Source organism: Notolepis coatsorum (assembly GCF_963971535.1).
Source record: "Notolepis coatsorum genome assembly, chromosome: 10".
Lineage (NCBI taxonomy): Eukaryota > Metazoa > Chordata > Actinopteri > Aulopiformes > Paralepididae > Notolepis > Notolepis coatsorum.
In genome coordinates, this window is record NC_140174.1 from 87023316 (window position 1) to 87046709 (window position 23394).

The 23394-nt window shown below is 47.1% G+C and overlaps 1 protein-coding gene across 4 annotated transcripts in view; it reads left to right on the forward strand.

Moving 5' to 3' along the window:
- The window catches only part of ap1b1 (adaptor related protein complex 1 subunit beta 1), an 83006-nt gene that overhangs the window by 51598 nt on the left and 8014 nt on the right, over nucleotides 1-23394 (forward strand). For all 4 annotated transcript variants that reach the window (XM_084323296.1, XM_084323297.1, XM_084323294.1 and 1 more), the window contains 3 exons: nucleotides 9698-9782; nucleotides 11306-11392; nucleotides 14828-14982. In XM_084323296.1, the coding sequence (XP_084179422.1) occupies nucleotides 9698-9782; nucleotides 11306-11392; nucleotides 14828-14982 (327 nt within the window). The remainder of the gene's footprint in view (nucleotides 1-9697; nucleotides 9783-11305; nucleotides 11393-14827; nucleotides 14983-23394) is intronic.

The window sequence follows — 23394 nt, forward strand, 5'->3', positions numbered from 1 at the left end:
CCTGCGCAGTAGAATCAGGAAGTGTCGGGGGCAGCGTGAGCCTCCCACGCGTTACTCCTCGACACTGAGAGATCGAGCTGCGCAGGTGAAAAGATGCGACTGCTGTTACCTCAAGTACCGGAGGGGACTTGTGCTATGTATGACTTAGTCCACATTGCAGCCGGCTTGTGGGAGGCAAGAAACAGCGTTCGTGACAGGGGAGGGTTGAATTGGATGATACGAAATTGGGATGGGAGAAAATATGGAAAAATGGGAGAAAAAGTGGATCAAAAAAAAGGATGGGCTCAAGTTTCTTTAAACATTGCCTGGCGTGGGCGCCCTTGTGGTGCACCGCATAGAAGTGCCTCGCACACCTACGCGGCCGTCCCGGGTTCGCCTCCCGCTCCCGGTGACATTTGTTGCGCCTCTTCTCCCGTTCATCCTCTTCTCATCTGTCGGTCATGTCTGACCATGAAAAAAGCAATAAATGCTCAAAAATGTATCTTAAAAAAAATATATATATATATATATATATATATATATATATAGTTATTTTAATAATGGCTCAGTCTGTCCAAACAATCTTGGCACCTTGAAATGGAGACACCTGGTTTAAAAAAAAAATTAACTAATTTGTTTTAACCACTCATCTGACATGGATGAAAATCCCTGAAGATTTAAGCTGTCTCTACTCTAACCTCAGTCATTACATTACCTTCCATCCAGAGACGAGTAAAGAGCCAAATAAAACATAAACTGTCACAGTCAGAACACTAAGGGAACTCTCTCGTGGGACATTAGGCTTTGCCCTTGTCATGTGCCTCGTAATAATTATAGAACAAAGCTATAGTAGAATTCCTGGCCCTCTTTAAGAGCCTCACAAGCAATTCTGCTGCCATGTTGATGGATTTCCATGCTGCCGATATAAAGGATACATTATGACCGAAGCCAGTTTTGAAACTTGTGTGGTTAGTTCCAAGGAAAGATATGAGGAGGCTGGCTCCTTTTTTCATCAAGGCTGTTTAGTCAACTGGCTTGGGTGGAGGGCTGGAGCTGGGGTGGAGGGCTGGTGCATCTGGAGGGAACAGATAAGGAGGCATAGAGGAGGTGATGGGAGGTTTGGACGGTTGTTTAGTGGTCACACAACACATGGCTGCTTTGTTTCTCTGGCCCCAGTAGCACCTTTCCACTCTGCTGCCTGCAGACCAGGCTGTTAATGGCGACATTTTCTTATTCTTGTCTTTTGACAGGACCATCAGTGTTCTTGTCCTGATAGGAGTACTTATTGAACAGTACCATAGGCCTCCATCACTAGATGTGCCTTAGACATGGAGAAAAGCGGAAAATACCATTTTAAATTGATGAAAATGCCACACTGACCACTCACTCCATCGCACCCCTACAGCCTCCTTCTCTCGTCTCGATGTTGTAAGTGACACCCCAGAGGTTGAAATGAAGGTAGAGGTGTTTAGGGTACCCTTTCAAATACACTGTAAACCAATGGCAGGGTTTTCTTCTATATTATATTCTGCAGCGGCAGCCCACCACTGCAAAATAATTGTGGCGGCTGCTTCAGAATTGTATGAAATGTCATGAAGTTGCAATTACACGACTCTGCACCGCTGTTCGCTTCACTGAACTCGTCCACTCTCTCTCCACCAGCTGCCTTGTATTTTTATTACTCCCAACCAACACACACACCGCTGCCCAGCAGACCAAGCCCTGCCTCCTCTCACTCAGTGCTGTGTTCTCGGGGGACTCCCTACAAACTCTCACTACCACCCCACCTCTCAATGTCCCCCCACCACACCTCTCTCTCTCTCTTTCTCTCTATCTATCTCTCTCCATTCTCTATCTCTCCTTTCTCTTTCTCACTCTATTTCTCTTCTTTCTCTCTCTCTCTGCAATAGACTATTGATTTTCAATAGTTAATACATTTAGTGTGCAAGCGCACACCACCCAGTTACAACAAACTCCAAACCACTGGTTTCCAAACGCTGTATGGAAGTGATTAAACATTAAATGGTTATTCAGTAATGGGGGGGGAAAAGTGGCAAGTAAACAGTCTGATACAGTATATTAAACTTCTATCAAGGCAGTAATGGTAGGATTGATTGTCCACAGTGGAAGTAAGTCTCTTGACTGTGGCTTTAAAGTTCTCTAAAGTTATGTACTATGGGTTCATTCTGTGCTGTTTTTCCTTGCAATGCACTTATGTGAGCTATTAGTGGTATTTTTTTACTTTTAAATCTAACTATATACTCACTAGTCAAAAACTAGTGTTGTACTTTCAGTAGACCCCCCCCCCCCCCCCCCCCAACACTATATTATAGAACAGAGACATTGAAAGAAATGAGACAAAAGAAAAAACGGACACAAATTCGAAACTGTGGGACAGCAGCCTCTCCTTCAAGTAAACTACAAATGGACCCCAGACCTTCAGTGGAGCCCTGGACTGTGAGTCTAAATTTTTTAAGTTTAAGATTCTGCATAATTTCTCTTAGCCACGGAGTCCAGCGCAGTGGATGAGTTAGGGCTGGGCGATATGGCCAAAAACGTTATCGCGATAAAATTATAAAATTATTTTCATATAACTCGATATCGATAATTATCGTCGATATAATGTCTGTCAAGTTTAATTAACTTCTTATGCCCGGCGCCGATGGACGGGCTATTAATAGACTTGTTTTGCTGCTGCGAATGTCTCTAGTTGATGTCGTCATCAGTCCGCGCACGTTAGCAGTTAGCCGACAAGCGGTGTATCCAGGGGCGGACCTTCCTACAGGCGATATAGGCGGTCGCCTAGAGCGCCACCCAGAGGGGGGCGCAAAAAAAAAAAAAACGAATTAAATTTTTTTTTTTTTTTTTTCTTTTTTTATCTGTGCAGTTTTGGCGCCCCCCTCTATATGTGCAACCATTATTTTTACATAAAAAAAATTCTAACATAAGGGAAAATGAGCCAAAAATCTAAAACGGTCGGTCGGTCTGAGCCTCAGCTTTAGGTGTTCACAGTCAGAACATGCTAGAGCGCTGTGCATTGATGGGTATTAGTTATCGTTATCGTTTTATCGCCCAGCCCTAGGATGAGTAGACTTTCAGTGAAGAAGGACCAGTCTCTGTGCAGCAATGTGACACATTCTGCCATCTGGAGTTTAGTCCCAAGAGTTCCTCATTGTTGTCCCCTACTATTCCAAAAATAGCCATCATAGGATCTGGTTTAATAACCATACCGATGACCTTTGACAGTGTTTTGACCATTGAGCTCCAATAAGTGGGCAGATTAGGACACTACCGATGAGTGTGCCAGAGATCACATGTGGGATCTTTCAGTTCACTTTACTTTTAGCTGTGCATACTAAAACATATAATAGCTGATTTCAGATCAGCTTCCATCATTGTGCTCCAGTCATTGACCATCCTGAAGGTCGGAATGAAGGGTAGTCTGTTGCCCTTTTGGCAATCAGGGTTTCCGTTAGAAAAAATTGTTGCCGGTCTCTGTGTCCTGCAAGATTTCTACCGGACAAATGAGATCAATTCCGGTCAGAGTTTGAGCTTAAAAACAATTGATAGGCAGGCTATATAAAGAATGACATCCTCAAGGCATGTAGATTTATAATATTTTAACTTAAAACTAGGCTACTTTTGCGTATACAGTCATTATATTCCAAATAAAATAAGTCCCGAGACTCCTTGCTGCTGCTGACTTTAAATTAAATAGGTGTCTGGGCAGTCGGCCCGACATTAAATACAGCAGTGTTATAATCACATTTTTATGAGGTAACGAATTCCGTTATATTGGACATTTGTATTAATTATATCAAGCGAAGAACTGAGAAATTTGGCAGTGAAATATAAACGTTGCACGATTACTATTATATCTCTGCCTCCCAACAAAGTACATACCAATAGTATGCAACTGCAGAGCCGCAGAGCCAGCGGCGCTCTCAGGTCCGGTCACAGGACCGCTCAGCAGCGCCCCCCACCCAACGGCTAAATTGCGAATGGCTGAATTGGAGTATTGCACTGTGCGCGCACAACTGTCAGCTCTGCGGCTCTGCAGTTGCATGCTTCTCGCAAATCTAGCTCCCGCTGCCAAACCAAATTAATCTCGACATCGCTTCACCAATAGTCGTTATCAGAACACTACACGCATATCATAATATAACACACATCGTTGTCATTATTAGACCTGCTTGGTGAAGCAACAATGAAACAAATGTAACTATTTGAATACAATTCAAATTGTGCTTAGAGGGAATTATTTTCACCGGACATTATGACCGGAGAGATTTAAATATGTCGGACTTCAACAGATTTTGCCGGTCAAAAACTGGTAATTACCGGACAACGGAAAAACCCTGCCTCTAGTACAGACAGCCTGGCACTCCACTCTGACTAAGATATCCTGGTGAATTATTCAAGAGTCGTTTTCTTGCCATCATCTGGCTGAGCTCACTGTCCTTCTCCTCATCACTCATCTACTGGGCAGCATGATCGATCTCACGGCCTGCTGCCGGTCACGGCTCATTAAAGTTGTTCTTGTATAAATTAAGCATGTATCACTCTTATTGCAGTGAAAGGCAAATATCCAACAGAGTACACTTCCTACAGGCCAATCTCTTTATTAAACATTGATGCCAACATTTTGGTTAAAGTTCTGGCTCGTAGAATGGAGAACATTCTACCATTAATTATATCTGAAGATCAAACCGGCTTCATTAAATATCGCCACTCCTATATTGATATACATAGTTTATTTGACATTTATGAAGCATGTATCACCCTTATTGCAAATAAAGGTAAAGATCCAACAGAGTGCATCTCCTGCAGGCCAATCTCTTTATTAAACAGTGGGGCAACAGTGGCTCAGGAGGTAGAGCGGTCTGGTAATCGGAAGGGTCCTGATTTCGATTCCGGCTCCTCCTGGCAGCGTGTCGAAGTGTCCTTGAGCAAGACACTTAACCCCTAACTGCTCCTGATGAGCAGGTTGGCACCTTGCATGATTGCCTCCGCCGTTGGTGTGTGAATGTGTGAGTGAATGGCTGAATGTGAGGTATAATTTGTAAAGCGCTATATAAAACCAGTCCATTTACCATTTAAACATCAATGCTAAGATCTTGGCTAAAGTTCTGGCCCCTAGAATGGAGAAAGTTCTATCATCAATTATATCTGAAGATCAGACTGGAGCGGAAGTACTTGTTTACAATTTTAGAAAATTGTAACCATACTTTTTTGCATGGATACAATTATTATCTTTATGCCCTACAGCTACAGTCCTTAACAACTCTCAGCAGTCAGTCTTTGAATCTTCAACAGGGAACTTATTAAGGGTGCCCTTTAAACCTAATACATTTTGACCTGTCCATAGAGCCGCTGGCAATTGCGTTCCGTAGCTATGAGGATATTGCAGGGATTTGGAGGAAGGGAGTTGAACATAAAGTGTCCCTCCATGTGGACAGCCTTTTTTAATTTATATGGCATGCCCAGATACCTCCCTATCCCCATGCAGTCATTACTTAAATTTAGACAATTCTTGTATGAAAGGCGCTAATAACCTAAAAATATTAAAACCATCCTGAAGTATACATTGACCGTCCCAAAATATACATGTATTTTTATTTATCTATTTATTTTTACATGATCTCTAGACTCTAATATAGACATCATCTATGATCATATTCTGATACTCAATAAAGATCAGATTGAAATTCAATTGAAATTGAGGAAAAGACTGACTAATGCATTAGGCCTAATGAAGAAAAAATTTGAGGGTATAACTGATTCCTTCCAAAATAGAAAAATTTAAATATCCAAATAGTTTGGGCCAGTCCTAAGTTTGACTGTGTGCTTGTTCATCAAACTGTGTTGATGTGTTGACAGACTTCGTTACAAGCTAAACAGCCACTCTAAGCGATCAAACTCAATACAAAATTATAATGTTGCTTGTGCAAGGTCATCTTCACACTTCACACATTTCTAGCCCTGCTATATAATCCTATATATGGAAGGGCAAGCCCCCCCCCCCCCCCGACCAAATAAGATCCACCTTTAATAATTCAAAAGCACAGAGGACTGCACTGCCTCCACATTTACTGTTTAGGTTTTGGTAACGCTTTCATTACCAAGCTAACTGTCTCATCATGGTTGACAATGGAGTTAAATCCATTCATACACGGGCGCCCAAGTGGCGAACCATGTAACGCACGGCCGACCCGGGTTCGATTCCCCGACCCAGCGTCATTTGCCGAATGTCTTCCCCCCACTCTGTCTCCCGTTCTTCCTCTCTCTCTCTCTCTCTCTACTGGACTGCCCAGTAGTAAAAAGCGATAAACACTAAAAAATTTATATAAAAAAAAGAAATCCATTCATGCACTGCTTGGATCCCCACTCCCTCTTCCCCCAAATAATTCAATTGATAATCCTCATTCATTCATCCAGTCATTCATTCAGTCAGTCACTCACACGTAGCAATTCTGCCCCTAGCGGCAGCTCAACAACATGGCACTTTGTGTAGACCAGTTCAATCTATACTCAACATCTCGACAACAACAATCACTTGCCGATACAGAGCTAACCATCTCGACACCACGGCATGATCCTGGCTCCTGGTAGAACATCATTACATTCAGTAGAACACCATTACATTTAATTGACATTCTGACTGAGCTGTGTTTATAGGTTAGCTAAGTATTTTAAGTTCGCTATCACCTTCAGTATTTGTTGAGAGAGAGGGGGCCCGGCCTATAGGGCTGCAGCTATCGATTGTTTTAGTAATCAAGTATTCTACCATTATAGTATACAATCAAATAAGACTGCAGCATTTTATTTTCTATGGTTATTTTCTTGAGCAACTTAGTTAACTTGAGTCTGTGTCTGAACGTGCTCTAATCACGTCTGCATGTCTGTTTGTTGTGCTAATCTGCGTTCCCCCCTTGAGGCCGCTCTCACATCTGTGAACCTATGGCCCTTTTCCCACAGACACTCGGGATGATTGCGCAGGGAATCGAGTGCGGGTATTGCCCGGAGTTGCCTTTCCGGACATGTAGCACAACGGTGATGTGCAATTCTCCAGGGGAGACTTGTTTAGACGTATGGAAATACCGCACTTGGTTGGTAGAGCGAGGGCGTGGCGAGCAAACATCGCTTCTCTCATCCTCAGACAGCGGAGCAAACTGGCCATCATATCATCTTAAAATCTAAAAAGAAATCCAGTTTCAAAGCATTATTGAGCAAAAGCTGACCTATTTAACAGATTATGAGTGACCACTTAATAATTGGATCATACAGGCTAAAACACTGTGAGAAGCACACGGTTGATATAAATGGTCGACATGCAGCCGCTCCAATTAATGTGCGGCTAAGACCCGGGAGTCCAGTGCATGTCTGAAAGGGGGCTTATGTGTCCTTATTTTGCTTACAGATGCATAGAAGCAGAAATGTGAGTTTGTTGCCAAAGGCAACAGTATATTTTATATTTGTTGTTTGGTTGAATGTGTTGTGTTGAGGTGTTTATGGCCCTGGGCATCTGTACTCTTTGGGAAATGGAGGGAGAGATAGAGAGAATATGGAATGTTGCTTTAGAGGTGCGTTAGGTGCGTGTGTGTGTGTTATTCCCACTGGACACCGTCTCCTCTCGTTCGTCGGCGCCCCGCCAGGCAGTGTTCGCCCTTCCCCCCGCCATGCAGTGTTCGCCCTTCCCCCCGCCAGGCAGTGTTCACCCTTCCCCCCGCCATGCAGTGTTCGCCCTTCCCCCCGCCATGCAGTGTTCGCCCTTCCCCCCGCCATGCAGTGTTCGCCCTTCCCCCCGCCAGGCAGTGTTCGCCCCCTTCCCCCCGCCAGGCAGTGTTCGCCCTTCCCCCCGCCAGGCAGTGTTCACCCTTCCCCCCGCCATGCAGTGTTCACCCTTCCCCCACCAGGCAGTGTTCACCCTTCCCCCCGCCAGGCAGTGTTCACCCTTCCCCCCGCCATGCAGTGTTCACCCTTCCCCCACCAGGCAGTGTTCACCCTTCCCCCCGCCAGGCAGTGTTCACCCTTCCCCCCGCCAGGCAGTGTTCGTCCTTCTCCCACCAGGCAGTGTTCACCCTTCCCCCCGCCAGGCAGTGTTCGTCCTTCTCCCACCAGGCAGTGTTCGTCCTTCCCCCCGCCATGCAGTGTTCGTCCTTCTCCCCGCCAGGCAGTGTTTGCCCTTCCCCCCGCCATGCAGTGTTCGCCCTTCTCCCACCAGGCAGTGTTCACCCTTCCCCCCGCCAGGCAGTGTTCACCCTTCCCCCCGCCATGCAGTGTTCGCCCTTCCCCCCGCCAGGCAGTGTTCGCCCTTCCCCCCGCCAGGCAGTGTTCACCCTTCCCCCCACCAGGCAGTGTTCACCCTTCCCCCCGCCATGCAGTGTTCACCCTTCCCCCACCAGGCAGTGTTCACCCTTCCCCCCGCCAGGCAGTGTTCACCCTTCCCCCCACCAGGCAGTGTTCACCCTTCCCCCCACCAGGCAGTGTTCGTCCTTCCCCCCGCCAGGCAGTGTTCGTCCTTCCCCCACCAGGCGGTGTTCGTCCTTCCCCCCGCCAGGCAGTGTTCGCCCTTCCCCCACAAGGCGGTGTTCATCCTTCCCCCACCAGGCAGTGTTCGTCCTTCCCCCCGCCAGGCAGTGTTTGCCCTTCCCCCCGCCAGGCAGTGTTCGCCCTTCCCCCACCAGGCAGTGTTCGCCCTTCCCCCCGCCATGCAGTGTTCGCCCTTCCCCCACCAGGCAGTGTTCGCCCTTCCCCCCACCAGGCAGTGTTCGCCCTTCCCCCGCCATGCAGTGTTCGCCCTTCTCCCACCAGGCAGTGTTCGCCCTTCCCCCCGCCAGGCAGTGTTCACCCTTCCCCCCACCAGGCAGTGTTCACCCTTCCCCCCGCCAGGCAGTGTTTGCCCTTCCCCCCGCCATGCAGTGTTCGCCCTTCCCCCCGCCATGCAGTGTTCGCCCTTCCCCCCGCCAGGCAGTGTTCGCCCTTCCCCCCGCCAGGCAGTGTTCACCCTTCCCCCCGCCAGGCAGTGTTCGCCCTTCTCCCCGCCAGGCAGTGTTCACCCTTCCCCCCGCCAGGCAGTGTTCGTCCTTCCCCCCGCCAGGCAGTGTTCGCCCTTCCCCCCGCCATGCAGTGTTCGCCCTTCTCCCACCAGGCAGTGTTCGCCCTTCTCCCACCAGGCAGTGTTCGCCCTTCCCCCCGCCATGCAGTGTTCGCCCTTCTCCCACCAGGCAGTGTTCGCCCTTCCCCCCGCCATGCAGTGTTCGTCCTCCCCCCCGCCAGGCAGTGTTCGCCCTTCCCCCCGCCAGGCAGTGTTCACCCTTCCCCCCACCAGGCAGTGTTCGCCCTTCCCCCGCCAGGCAGTGTTCGTCCTTCCCCCCGCCAGGCAGTGTTCGCCCTTCCCCCCACCAGGCAGTGTTCGCCATTCCCCCGCCAGGCAGTGTTCGCCCTTCCCCCCGCCAGGCAGTGTTCGCCCTTCCCCCCACCAGGCAGTGTTCGTCCTTCCCCCGCCAGGCAGTGTTCGCCCTTCCCCCCGCCAGGCAGTGTTCGTCCTTCCCCCCGCCAGGCAGTGTTCACCCTTCCCCCCGCCAGGCAGTGTTCGTCGTTCGTCCCTCCAGAGCACTTGAAAGTAATGACACGCATATTATTTCTTATCTCTCCCCCCTCTTCATGTCCTCCCTCCTCCTCACCCCCCTCTCCCTGGATGTAATCGCGTTCACAGGTGGCCGTTAAGAACAACATCGATGTCTTCTACTTCAGCTGCCAGTACCCCATCAGCATGCTGTTTGTCGAGGACGGCAAGATGGGTGAGTGTGTGTGTGTCCCTTGGCCGCGTTATTTTTAAACCTAGACGCATTTTTCGGAGACGCTCTCTGATTGGCCGACACCTGTTTCTACACTGGTTAAGCTTAGGCACTCTTTCGAAGTTGGTTAAGGTTAGAGTTTGTCTTAGAGCGTGACGGCAAGTTCTTTCGACGGTTAAAGGGGAACTCCAACATTTTGGGAAATTTGCTTATTTAACATCTTCCCTGGAGTTAGACAAGAAGATACATACCTTTTTTGTCTCTGTGCGTGCATTTTAGCTTTGGGAATAGACGCTCCGTTAGCATAGCTTAGCTTCATCACTGGAAGTGAGGCAGGACAGTAGCCTTACAGTGCCTTACAGTGTATTGCAAGGTCTGACATTGACCAAATTTGATATGCATGACCTTGGTGGGCTCTAGGTCAACTCCTGAAAAGGGGGTCAATGTCAGACCTTGCAATCAAAAGTTAGGGGGCGCACTGAAATTATGGCAAGGGTTATTAGCCCCCTAACTTTTGATTGCAAAGTCTGACATTGACCCCCTTTTCAGGAGTTGACCTAGAGCCCACCAAGGTCATGCATATCAAGTTTGGTCAATGTCAGACCTTGCAATACACTGTAAGGCACTGTAAGGCTACTGTCCTGCCTCACTTCCAGTGATGAAGCTAAGCTATGCTAACGGAGCGTCTATTCCCAAAGCTAAAATGCATGCACAGAGACAAAAAAGGTATGTATCTTCTTGTCTAACTCCAGGGAAGATGTTAAATAAGCTAATTTCCCAAAATGTTGGAGTTCCCCTTTAAGCTTAGGCACTCTTTCGAAGTTGGTTAAGGTTAGAGTTTGTCTTAGAGCATGGCGATAGAACGCCAGGTAGTTTGCAGGCTGTTCGACGCGGAAATGGGCAGAGACACAGCTCGTCACGCGATTGGGCAAACATGTCGGTGGCCAATCGGAGAGAGTCAGTCAGTGGCCAATCAGAGAGCGTCTCCGAAAAATGCGGCTAGGTTTAAAAATTACGCCCCTTGGCCCGCCGTCTCCACTCTGAACCCTTAAACCTGGTTGACGTCACTGCGATCACCTCAGTCTTTTTTAAGTGCCAAGGTGTGCCTGCAGGGCTAATAGCGTGCCTGTGTGGTTATTGTGCGCTCGCGTGTGTCTGGCAGTGCCATTCTTTTGGGCCAATTCACCCCCCTGTTGGTTTGTGCCCCCCCCCCCACCCTGCTCTGGTTGATTCAATCTGAGGATGTGTGCTGGTGTTTGTTCCCCCGTGGTGCCTCCAGATGGGACCCGCAGCCGGACGAACAGCCAGAGGTGACGCTCTGACGCCTGAAGCCCAGCGAGGGGGGTCTCGCGTTGAGCACCGCAGCAAACCCCCCCCCTGCGGTTTTCATTACCCCGGTTACCTGCCACCCAACGTTTACCACACAAATCCTATTCTCCTCCCCCACGTAAACATCCCCTAAATCTGATCTGGAAGTTTTTTTTTTTTTTTTAATTTTATATCTGAAAAATTCTCTTTGTCCTCAGAGAGACAGGTGTTCCTGGCGACATGGAAGGACATTCCTAATGACAATGAATCCCAGTTCCAGATCAAAGACTGTCATCTTAACTCAGGTGAGAAGGAGGATTTAGAGAGGGTTAGGTGGGTATTTAGTATGGAATAGAGGAGTTGGAAGAGACAATGCTATTGTTTCATACAGTGTGGGGAAATTAACACCAGCCAACTGCCAAATGCTGATCAATTCTGACTGTGGCTCGCAAGGTTGTCAACCACTACACACCTTCTTTGGTGTGTTACTCCAAAAAAGTTATATATTACTTGTTACTCATTTCAAATATTGCTTCCTTTCTTACAGTCAAGATTCGGTAAACAACATGGCCTACTTGGCCCGCGGGCCTTCGTGTGAAAGATCACGTCAGGGTAGCAACACCTCAAGGGGTTTTCAAACCAGGACGAGCCGCGAGCACAGAGCCCCGCTGAGTTAGATCATTGTTTTCAGCGGAGGACCCAGGCGCAGTCGCCCACTGCGGCACAGAGCGTGTCGGAGCTCATTAACTGGAAACCAGCAGCTTTAGAAGTTTGGTAACATGGCTACGTCAGGCTTGATCAAAAGCAAAGCTGGCGTAAATTGATGACGATGACCAAGTTGACTATCTTTCTGAACAAGTTGTTGTGCTGCTGTAGAATCGCCGGTGTGTGTCGAGAGGTTTCCAAGTGGAGAGTAGAAGCCGGGGCTCTGCTCCCAACAGGTGAAACTGATGATTTACTCTGAAACATTAACTACCCCCTAGGAACGAGGACCTGCCTCTGTGAAATACATACGGTAGCCTAAGTGAAGAAGAACGAGGACCTGCCTCTGTGAAATACATACGGTAGCCTAAGTGAAGAAGAACGAGGACCTGCCTCTGTGAAATACATACGGTAGCCTAAGTGAAGAAGAGCGAGGACCTGCCTCTGTGAAATACATACGGTAGCCTAAGTGAAGAAGAACGAGAACCTGCCTCTGTGAAATACATACAGTAGCCTAAGTGAAGAAGAACGAGGACCTGCCTCTGTGAAATACATACGGTAGCCTAAGTGAAGAAGAACGAGGACCTGCCTCTGTGAAATACATACGGTAGCCTAAGTGAAGAAGAACGAGGACCTGCCTCTGTGAAATACATACGGTAGCCTAAGTGAAGAAGAACGAGGACCTGCCTCTGTGAAATACATACGGTAGCCTAAGTGAAGAAGAACGAGGACCTGCCTCTGTGAAATACATACGGTAGCCTAAGTGAAGAAGACTAAAGTGAAGAAGACACATCCGCGCTTTTTCATCCTTTGAGTGAGAGACTTTTGACGTTGGGTTCTCTTAGTCTTTTTTTTTATCCACTTTTTCTCCCCATCCCAATTTAGTGTATCCAATTCTTCCCTCCCCTGTCTTGAACGTTGCTAGACCCCCCCCACAGGTCGGTTGTAGTGAGGACGGAAGCCTTGCATCACGTGTCCCCTCCGGTACACGAGGAGGCAGCCTGTCGCATCTTTTCGCCGCAGCAGCTCGAACTCTCAGTGGCGAGGAGTAACGAGTGGGAGGCTCACGCTGCCCCCGCTACTTCCTGCTTCCGTCGCACCGGCGTCACCAAACCGACCTGTAGGAGTCGCTGTCCACAACGTCAAATCCCCACCCACCGGCTTTCCCACCCTCTAACACTTGCCAATTGTGTTAGTATGAACGGCCGGCCAGCTGGTAGCAACGCAGAGAGCTGGGCTCAATACCAGCATCTCCTGCGTTAGAGGTGAGCACCTTGCCCACTGCGCCAATCAGCCGCCTGGGTTCTCTGACTTACAGTCTTGAGCACAGTTTGAATACATTACAGATCAGGAATGATATTCCTGTCAAAGTAACAGAGTAACGAGTTGTCTTTTTATCGGGTAACTGTAAAATAACTGAAATTGAGATGGTAATTTGTTACTACTCTTCAATGGGAAAAGTTATTATTATTACTGAAAGGCGTTACCATCCAACACTGCAGGTAAACTACCAGGCTCTTTTCAGCTGGTGGGATAATCAAAGTGTCCGATTTAGATAACTTTTAATCGCCATTATGTTTACAAAAAAACACATAGGAACGTGATACAGCATTTACAGTGCAGTGCACAGATGCAAAACAGTGATACGAGACAAGACAATAAAGTGCAGTGGCTAATGATCTGTTGTCAGTGCAAAATAGAGAATACAATTCCACCCAGACAAATTTACTAGGCGAGCTTCTGAGGGGAAAAAACTAAGTCTGTGGTGGGTTTTCAATGTCCTGGGCAGCCGTAGCCGCCTGCTGTGGGGTGAGCACATGAATGTACTAGCAGCCGCTGTGGCTGGAGGAGTTAGTTCTGTAAATTCATTGTTCTACGTCGTCTGCTTGCAACCCTCTTAAATGTGCCGCTGCTTGTCCTGGCCAGGCCTCATTCTGGTTAAATATAGGTAAATAAATACATAGAAAAACTTCTATTATCATGTCCTGACAGCTATTGACTTGATAATGTATGTAGAGGCTCGTCTTGCAGTAGAGATCTGAGGTATGATCCTCACTAATGAAACAAATAGTGTTTGATGAGCACTCATAATCGACTACACTCCCTATTTAAACATTGGTAATTTGTGGTTCTACACAAGCGGGTGAGAGCGGCTACTGAACTGGAGGTGAACGACTAATCACAGCTTAATGGAGACCCACCACCACCAGATTGAATTTCTATCTCCTCGACAAAGAGAGGGGGTATAGATCCCACTGTGGCACGCCCGGCAAGACAAGAAACCGAGGAGGGAAGTTAATTCCAAATCAGAGTCCATATCTTTGTTATGCAGACAGCCTAGAGACGGGCCTGACTACCACGGAATTATAAGTGAAGGTTGTTTTTTTGACCGGGTTGTTTTTCCCCCGAGCTGGGGGAGGGAAAAAAACTAAACATCCTGCAAGGTCTGGCACGGACAAAGGCAGTTTCATCAGCGAGCCACAGACCGTCACAGGAGTCAGAGTCCCACTGCGCGCGTGTTCATAGAATGATAATATTTACTCGGAGAGCCTTGACAAGGACTGAAGGGAACAATACCTGGTTTCTTGCAATCTTGCTTGGCCATGCTTGGCAAATTGGGATCACTCACTCAACGTTTATTCCAATGCACGGCGGGTCGGTGCGATTTATTGCCTTTTTTCGTGTTTTGTCTATTAATTTTTTAAACTGTCACACAAAAACGGCGACGGTGAATCCTTGCACGTACAGAGTTGTTTCAAGTGCAACATATACAGTGGCTCAGGAGTTAGAGCAGTCCTTTGGTAATCGGAAGTTTCCCGGTTCGATTCCCGCTCCTCCCAGTCAGCGCATGTGGATGTGTCCTTGAGCAAGACGCTTAACCCCTAATTGCTCCCCGATGATCAGGTTGGCACCTTGCATGGTTGCCTCCGCCGTCGGTGTGTGAGTGAACGGGTAAAAATGTGAGGAACAATTTTTTTAAAGTGCTCTATAAATGCACCATTTTATATGAATGTCTGAAACCACGCTTCCTCCCTCAGACGCGGCCTCCAACAAACTACAGGGCAGCAACATCTTCACCATAGCCAAGCGCACGGTGGAGACCCAGGACATGCTCTACCAGTCCATCAAACTCACCAATGGCATCTGGGTGCTGGCTGAGCTGAGAGTCCAGGCAGGGAACCCTAACTTCACGGTGAGCAATTAACCCCCACGTCGGCGACCCTGTGGTGGTGGTGATGAAAAGATGTGAAGAGAACGATTGATTGCAAAGTGATTAGAGAGTGTGTTGTTGATTCATCCCTGCTGTGTTTGTGTGAATTTGTACAAGTGTGCTTGTGTGTGCATCGTGACGTGCATGTGCCCCGTGCCAGCTCGCGCCCTCCCTCTCGACACGCCCTGATTGATGGCAACGGCCTTAGACATTCTGCATGACTGGTCCAGCACAGTGACCTTAATGGCAACTCTCCTCCCATCTCATTACCACAGTGTACTTTTCACGTCATGTTTATTCATAAGGTGCCATTTACTGATGTTTTTTTGTTCCCCCCCCCCCTCAGTCTGTGTCGGTCCGGTTTCATGTCGGTCCGCTTTCATGTCGGTCGTTTGTCTCCTTCCCCAGTCGATCTGGTCGTATACAGTGTTTTTAAATGGATATCTCTAGGGCTGACCTTCGAATTTTTTTTTGGAATTCTAAGCTTCGGGGCCGAGATTCGATTTTAATTCGAAGCTTCGAGATAAAACATTTTTTATAATGATTATAAATATTTTTTTTATTCTTAATTATTATTTTATTTTATTTTGTGGGACTTGTACAGCACTTTGTTCAACTTTGTCAGTGCTGTAAAGTTTAAACCTTTTAAAATCTTAGACAAACAAAACACTTTGCTTTCATGAAATATTATAAGCCGTCATTTGAGGCTTTATAAAAGCAGCACAATGAACACAAATCTGTCAGTGCCGAGTCCAACCTCATCTTAAATAACAAACGGCATTGCTTGTTGTAGTTAACAAAGAGAGGCAGAGTTGATTTTGCACAAAAAATATATATATCATTTATTTAAAAAAAAAATGTAATCGCATTATTTTCATATTTGAATCCCATGCCCATCGAACGAAGCTTCGAAGTATTTAAAGCCCAACTTGCAGGTTAAACCCTACTCTGCAATTATGGGTAGTTTACATCATTGGTATCCAGGGGTGCAGTCGTAATATGGGCGAAGGCCAAACGCCCGCGCACGCGTGCACGCGCATACATGTTCCCTCGGTTGCGCACAGAACAGATGATATCCTTCCAGTCGGGAGATCAAGCAACCCCCCACCACACCTACAGGGCTTGTATTTGGTTGTCTGTATCCTATTATTATGCAAAGTCTAGGTGATAAGTGCCGGCGGCCGGGGTATACGGCGCGACGAGTCATTTTTGTGTCGTCGCGCCGGCACTTATCACCTAGACTTTGCATAATAATAGGATGCGCGCACTTCGGCCTCAGTGACGAAGCCCAAACGTCGTTTGACCGCGTATGCCCAGCACTGCACCCCTGTTGGTATCTAATTTAATTATTTATTTTTTTCCATTTGACGCCGGAAATTTCACTCAGAAATGGTTAAAAAGGTCCACGCACGAATAACATGCACAAGCAAATCTAAAAGCTTATCAGACGCTAGCACGGCCGTGACGTCACTTCAGGAAACGTATGCCTTATGCCCGTCCGGGTCATAGTACTACTGGATATATGGCGCTGGCTAACGTTAGCATTATGTCTACTGTCGTGAACCATTTTAGATCGGGGCATGTAGGAGTTTGGGGAACGAGTAAAATCATGTCCAGGTCCTCTTCTCAGACCTGTGTGGCAAAGCACTGCACACGCATCATGCAAGCTACACGTCGCTGCATGTTGATCAATGGTGGCCCACTCGGTGCATCACAGTGGGCTACTATTGTGCTAACAACGTGCCGCGGCATCCGGCTTGTCGGCCGGCATGAGTGCCCGATTTGGGGTGGTTCTCTCCTCTTTGTGTGCCCCCGTCCTCGCAGGTGTCCTGCCGGGGAGCTTGTGGACGCGACAACAGCGGCGGCCGTAGGGTGTTTGAGCCTGTAGCGTTAGTTAGCTCATAGCTATCGTGTACCACTAGCGTTACAGGCTCGAGCACCCTACGGCTGCCGCCGTTGTCGCGTCCATGGGCTCCCCGGCAAGGTACCCGTGGGGACGGGGGTGTACAGAGAGGAGAGAACCATTTTGGGTCGGGCGTTCATGCCGGCCAGCGAGCCGGAGGTCGGGATATGTTGTTAGCACAATAGCTACCAAGCTAAGCTATGTTAGCTTCTAACGGTGTATACACAATATGTACAACGACACAATGATTTACATTATTACAAATATGGTAACGTGGTTGTGGCTTTTACAAATAGTGGTTAGCTTTAGAGATGGATGGCTATGATCACGGAGCAATAGTGTTGTTAGGTGAAACGGATACATTTTCATTCGGCTAGTACTGGTGATTGTGTTGGGCAGACAAAATGTTTGATAAAAACGCTAAAACTGGGTCAATTTCAATAATCTTTTTTCCTTCTTCATGAAAGTCACCGTTGGCCTAGTCCACATTGTTTATTGAACAAAAATACAACATGCAAGTTGGCCTTTAAGACAGCCCTAGATATCTCCCTCTGCCTAGTAAATAGTTTTTTCAAAATATATCCAATAGTTTAATTTTAATCGAGATCGATCTTTCAATTCCTTTTTTTCTTTAGATGGGTTAAGATTTGCGCTAAACGCTTCTGCTGAAACCACTATGGAAAATCAGTCGACCAGAATCCATAATTCTGACCCCAGCGGCAGGCGCTGAATGAAACCAAGCCTAATTGAATCGATGTCAAATTGAATCGGGGGTAATCGGCCTCGCTCATCATCTGGGAGTTTGACCCCCTCGAGATCCGTAGTCTACTCTCGCTGCGGTGAAGGAGGAAACACTGACATGAAAGGATGTTTTTGTCGACCCTGTTTGTACCATTGTATTGAGTTTGTCATCTTTACTTTGAAGGTGTTGTTTTTTGATTTGTATTATTTGTTCTTGTCCCCGTTGTGTTTTCGTTTCCCCCTCGTCTGCCTCCCGCTTGTGCCGTCGCCTCGTGTTATTCAGGATCTGGAGGTTGGTTTTGTTCACACTGTTTTTGATTCTTTCTGCTTCTTCAGCTGTCTCCGTTTGCCCCGTCTGTTATTGTTGACCTCTCTTAAGCATTTACCTCACTGTTCTTCTTCGACACCACAAGACTAGATTTCATTTCATTTTCATTTCAAACCTTTATTTATACTCAAAAAGGCAACGGAGGTTTCCCTCATTTACAGTCACGTCGGGTGAATACAGAAATGAGCACAAAATGGCATATAAAATCACAGCATATAAAATCATGATATGACAACAAGATTGGGCAAAAAGCAGGGATAACAAATCAATTAAAACACATACAACTTAATTGACAAAGGTTGGAGATCAAGGTTTTAAACTCTGCAACAGAGGGGAGAATCTCGAGCTGTAAGGACTGTTGGAGTTCATTCCATGAGCTAGAGGGGCATCATAGCTAAATGCAGATTTACCCTGTTCTGAGTGAACTCAGGGGACCTTAACACATTGACTGCCGGGGGTTGTGCCCATCTCATACCCCTCTCTGCCACCGTTAAAAGCCTATGGAGATGTTTACCTTCTTTGCAGGGCTATAACTTTTTTAATTGTATAGCTATATCTGCATTACTATGGCCCATTCAACATCGATTATCTATCGTTCAGGATGTGGGAACGTTATACTTTTTCATTCATACATTGTTGTGTTAATGCCTTCGAGAATATAAGTGTTTTTAATCTTTTCTGCTATAATTCCAAAAACGCTAGTTATAGGCCCAAACGCATATGATAGATTATCGATTGGCGTTTCTTTCCCATACACGCTATATTAAAAAATTCAAATGTATATGATCGGTATACATTATGCTTCATCATGCGTGGAGGAAAGGGGGGGGGGGGGGTCGTTTATAATTCCTTGATCATCAGTAATGGCTTTATGTAGTATGGGTGATATATTGATCAGATGGTTTGCAGTGAAATGAATAAACAATCGGGCTGAAAATAACGTTACTGTTCTCTTACCGTGGGCCGATGAGACTGGCGGTGAAAGATCCCAATTATTCGACGCCGATCGCCTAGGTCCATTTCCGGTTTGTATGGCGCAATAAATGCCGAAATCATATCGATTATTAAGTTTAGAAAGCGATCCATATGTACTATAGTGTCTGTCAGGAGTCCTGTAGCGAGATGTGACTGCCGGAGGAATTTCCTCGATGCACCGATGACACTTCCGGTTTTTGCGAGAGTGTAACTCGCCCGACCATCCACCAGGCGGCGGTATTGAGCCGTTGCAGTCCCATCTAGGGTCCCGCTAGGGCATCGGGGGTTGGGTGGATGAATTATGAATGCCATGCTAAATAATTTTTATATTTATCTCAAAAACGCTGTACAGCGATGTTGGCGGTCAACGCATGGCGGGCAATAACGCTGAAAAGCGATTTTGGCGACCAATGTGTTAAGGACCAGCCAGTCACTAGAACGGGTTCCATAGGTTCCAAAATTCCATTCCAATAAAATATAAGGAGGTAGCTTACTAATAAGGGCCTTAGAAATTAACAAATACCAGTGTTTTTTGGGTAACAAACAAACTCTCAAAGATGTTTCCTCTGCAAGCCTGGGAAGGCTCCTCTGCATTGTAGACTACATTGTGCCCTCTAACCATGTCGACGCCTCTCTGTGCTGCTGCATGGCCCCAGCCTTCTGATGCAGGGCCCCAGCCTTCTGATGCACGGCCCTAGTCTTCTGCTGCATGGCCCCAGCCTTCTGATGCATGGCCCCAGCCTTCTGATGCATGGCCCCAGCCTTCTGATGCAGGGCCCCAGCCTTCTGCTGCATGGCCCCAGTCTTCTGCTGCATGGCCCCTGCCTTCTGCTGCATGGCCCCAGCCTTCTGATGCACGGCCCTAGTCTTCTGCTGCATGGCCCCAGCCTTCTGATGCACGGCCCTAGTCTTCTGCTGCATGGCCCCAGCCTTCTGATGCAGGGCCCCAGTCTTCTGCTGCATGGCCCCAGTCTTCTGCTGCATGGCCCCTGCCTTCTGCTGCATGGCCCCAGCCTTCTGATGCAGGGCCCCAGTCTTCTGCTGCATGGCCCCTGCCTTCTGCTGCATGGCCCCAGCCTTCTGATGCAGGGCCCAGCCTTCTGATGCAGGGCCCCAGTCTTCTGCTGCATGGCCCCTGCCTTCTGATGCAGGGCCCCAATCTTCTGCTGCATGGCCCCAGCCTTCTGCTGCATGGCCCCTGCCTTCTGCTGCATGGCCCCAGTCTTCTGATGCAGGGCCCCAGCCTTCTGATGCAGGGCCCCAGTCCTCTGCTGCATGGTGGCCCCATCCTTCTGCTGCATGGTGGCCCCATCCTTCTGCTGCATGGTGGCCCCAGTCTTCTGCTGCATGGTGGCCCCAGTCTTCTGCTGCATGGTGGCCCCATCCTTCTGCTGCAGGGCCCCAGTCTTCTGCTGCATGGTGGCCCCATCCTTCTGCTGCATGGTGGCCCCAGTCTTCTGCTGCATGGTGGCCCCAGTCTTCTGCTGCATGGTGGCCCCATCCTTCTGCTGCATGGTGGCCCCATCCTTCTGCTGCATGGTGGCCCCAGTCTTCTGCTGCATGGTGGCCCCAGTCTTCTGCTGCGTGGCCCCAGGGTTGCAGCACATGGAAGTCTTTTGTCAGTCTATTTTTAGGGCTGAGGAAGCGAAGCCCCCCGCTGCCACGTGTTTTCTAGATTATTCTCGGTTCATGAAGACGACATGTCTTGGAGGAGAAGCTATTAAGATTAGCTTATTAGACCGCACGCTCGCTTGTTTGTTATTTTGATAGTCCGGCAGAGCGGCTGACCCGCGCGCCAGGCTTTTTGGTGAGAACGTGGACTCGGCCTTATTCTCTGACATCACACGCCGCTTAATTGGCTCCGGCTCCCCTATGATGCCCTCGCTACTCATGTCACTACCTTTTGAAGTAGAGCGGAGTGCCCTCGTCTCCCATCCCCTGTCCCCATGGCAACCATGTGACCAATGGCATTGGCCGATTTCCTCTCACCACCTCCTCTGTGGGTAATTGCAAGGGTTTGAGTCAAATAGAGTTTCAACCCAGGAATGGATACCGTTCACCACCGTGTCACCCCCCGCCTTCCTATCACGCTTCATATTCCCCCTCCCCCCAAAGATTAAAAATGTTCAGTTACCAAATGGAAATTACATTTAAAATGATTAGCCTGCTTAGTGTCAAAGATTGGGATCGCTTTACAAATCTAATTAGAATTTCTCAGTATTTTGTTTAGTTTAGCCTTCTTTCCTCACCTCCACATTTGGATTATTATTATTGATACAAAAATATATATATATTTAATGACACTTTAATATTACTCTAGAATGTCCCAATTAACTGTTTGTGAACCTGTCATTGAATGTCATTCTTCTATAACCCAGTGCTTTTTAGTGTCATCTCTCCTTTTATTAGTAGTAGTTTTTTGTTCAGTCATCACTACAATATGCACAATCATTCCAGACTGTCAACGCCACGGTCTTAGATTTTGGCAGTGACTGAAAAGGTACAGGGTGAAGCATAATGCTTATTATATGCGTATCCTTTATTCTTATTCTTAAATTAAGCCTCCAAAACCAAAACAAAAAAATATCAAAATAAAGATTATTCATGTAACCTTCAAAAACAGATTTTTTCCCAATTTTTTGTGTGTAATTATACAGTAATTTGTGTTATCAAACCCACATTTCTCCAGCGTTATTAGCAGATATCCGCATTCAAAAGTAATTTTTCCGCATCAAGGGAAACTATATTGGAATATTATGTATTGTATAATTATGTATTGGAAGAATACATAATAATTAGTAACCTTCTCATGATTGTCAACCAGAAATTAAACCTGGTTGGTTTTCTCCCCAAACAGTGTGAGAGGGCCTTGGTATATATTTTATAATCCCAGCAGAGAAGGCCGATCTGTCGGTGCCACTTTTTATTATCCTTTTTCAGTAGCACTGAAATTGTAGCTTGGGAGAGAGATTGGGGCAGCCTCCCACTGGAGAGCTTTTCATTGTACATTCATTTAAAAATAGGGGCTAATTTAGCTGAAAAGGCCTCGTGAAATGCGATGGGAGACCCAGGAGCTCTTCCACTTTTCATGGAACTAATCGCATATATGATGCTTTACTGATACGTTTTTTTCATCTGTACACAAAGTGCGAATATCCCAGGAGTCGTCGACATTTTTTATTATTTCTGATGAGTCTGTATCCAAAAGATATAGGTTGGAGTAGAACCGTTTAGGGGTTCTCAAAATTCGAGGCCAATTTAGCATTGGATTGCGTTCAAAGTTTTCTTTGTTCTCAACTCGCAGACATTGCAACACATACTTGGCACCTTACATCACCAACAAAAAAAGAGAACAATAGACTGCATACACAAATGAATATCAAAAACCATCAGGGTTACCACGTTAACACTAGATTGCAAATGTCAATGGTGTGCATTCAGTAATGGGATCAGATGGGGAACGTAGACGTGAAAGAGTGCAGTTCTTGTCCTCATGGGGCAGAGCTTTCCAGCCTGTCTAGTATTCATACCAGACACAGAGCCGTTTGAGTAGCTCATTCATATTGAGATTTCAGGACATGTCTGGCACAACTGAGGCACAGCTCCTCTTCTTTGGAGAGAGATCAGAGGTTCATGTTGGTCATTTATAGTAGTCTCTGCCCAGTATTACAGGCCCTTTTCAGGGGCGTGCTGAGAGGCACAGCCGCTTCTACATTAGGGAATTCTGCCTTACGTGCATCTACTGTTCTTCAGTCCATTAGCAATCATACCCTACTTGTGTCCACTGTCCTTGAACAGTCCATTAGGAATCATACCCTACACGTGGCCACTGTCCTTAAACAGTCCATTAGGAATCATACCCTACACGTGGCCACTGTCCTTAAACCGTCCATTAGGAATCATACCCTACACGTGTCCACTGTCCTTGAACAGTTCATTACGTGCGTCCACTGTCCTTGAACACTACCATTCTGCACTCGTCAAGAAGTGAGGGCATTTGTGAGGAGCCATCTGCAAAATGGTGCACAAGCTTTAGTAGTTTAGAGCTCGGTTCTGTAATACGCAGAGTCTGTAGAGCTGGTTAAAGACTGGCAGCTTGGCTGAGTTTCTGTCCTGGAAGCATTTGCAATTGAAAGATAAGTAGCCTACAATTGGAACATGGCAGAGGAAGATGTTATCAAGTAAATGCATCCCTGGATGTTTGCAATCGTTATGGCTTGCTGCTGTTTGGAGTGAAATGCATAGTTTATAAATGTTGAAATATATTGCCAATTATGTACAATACTGTATGTAAGGAGGGATGTGATTGGTTCTACAGTTTCATATTCAGGCGGTATTAACACTTTGAGTGCCCACCACGACATAACACGTGTTATCAGCCCGCCCCCTGAATGCCCACCACGACAATTGGCGTGTTATTTTTTTATTAGCGATCTGAATTCATATT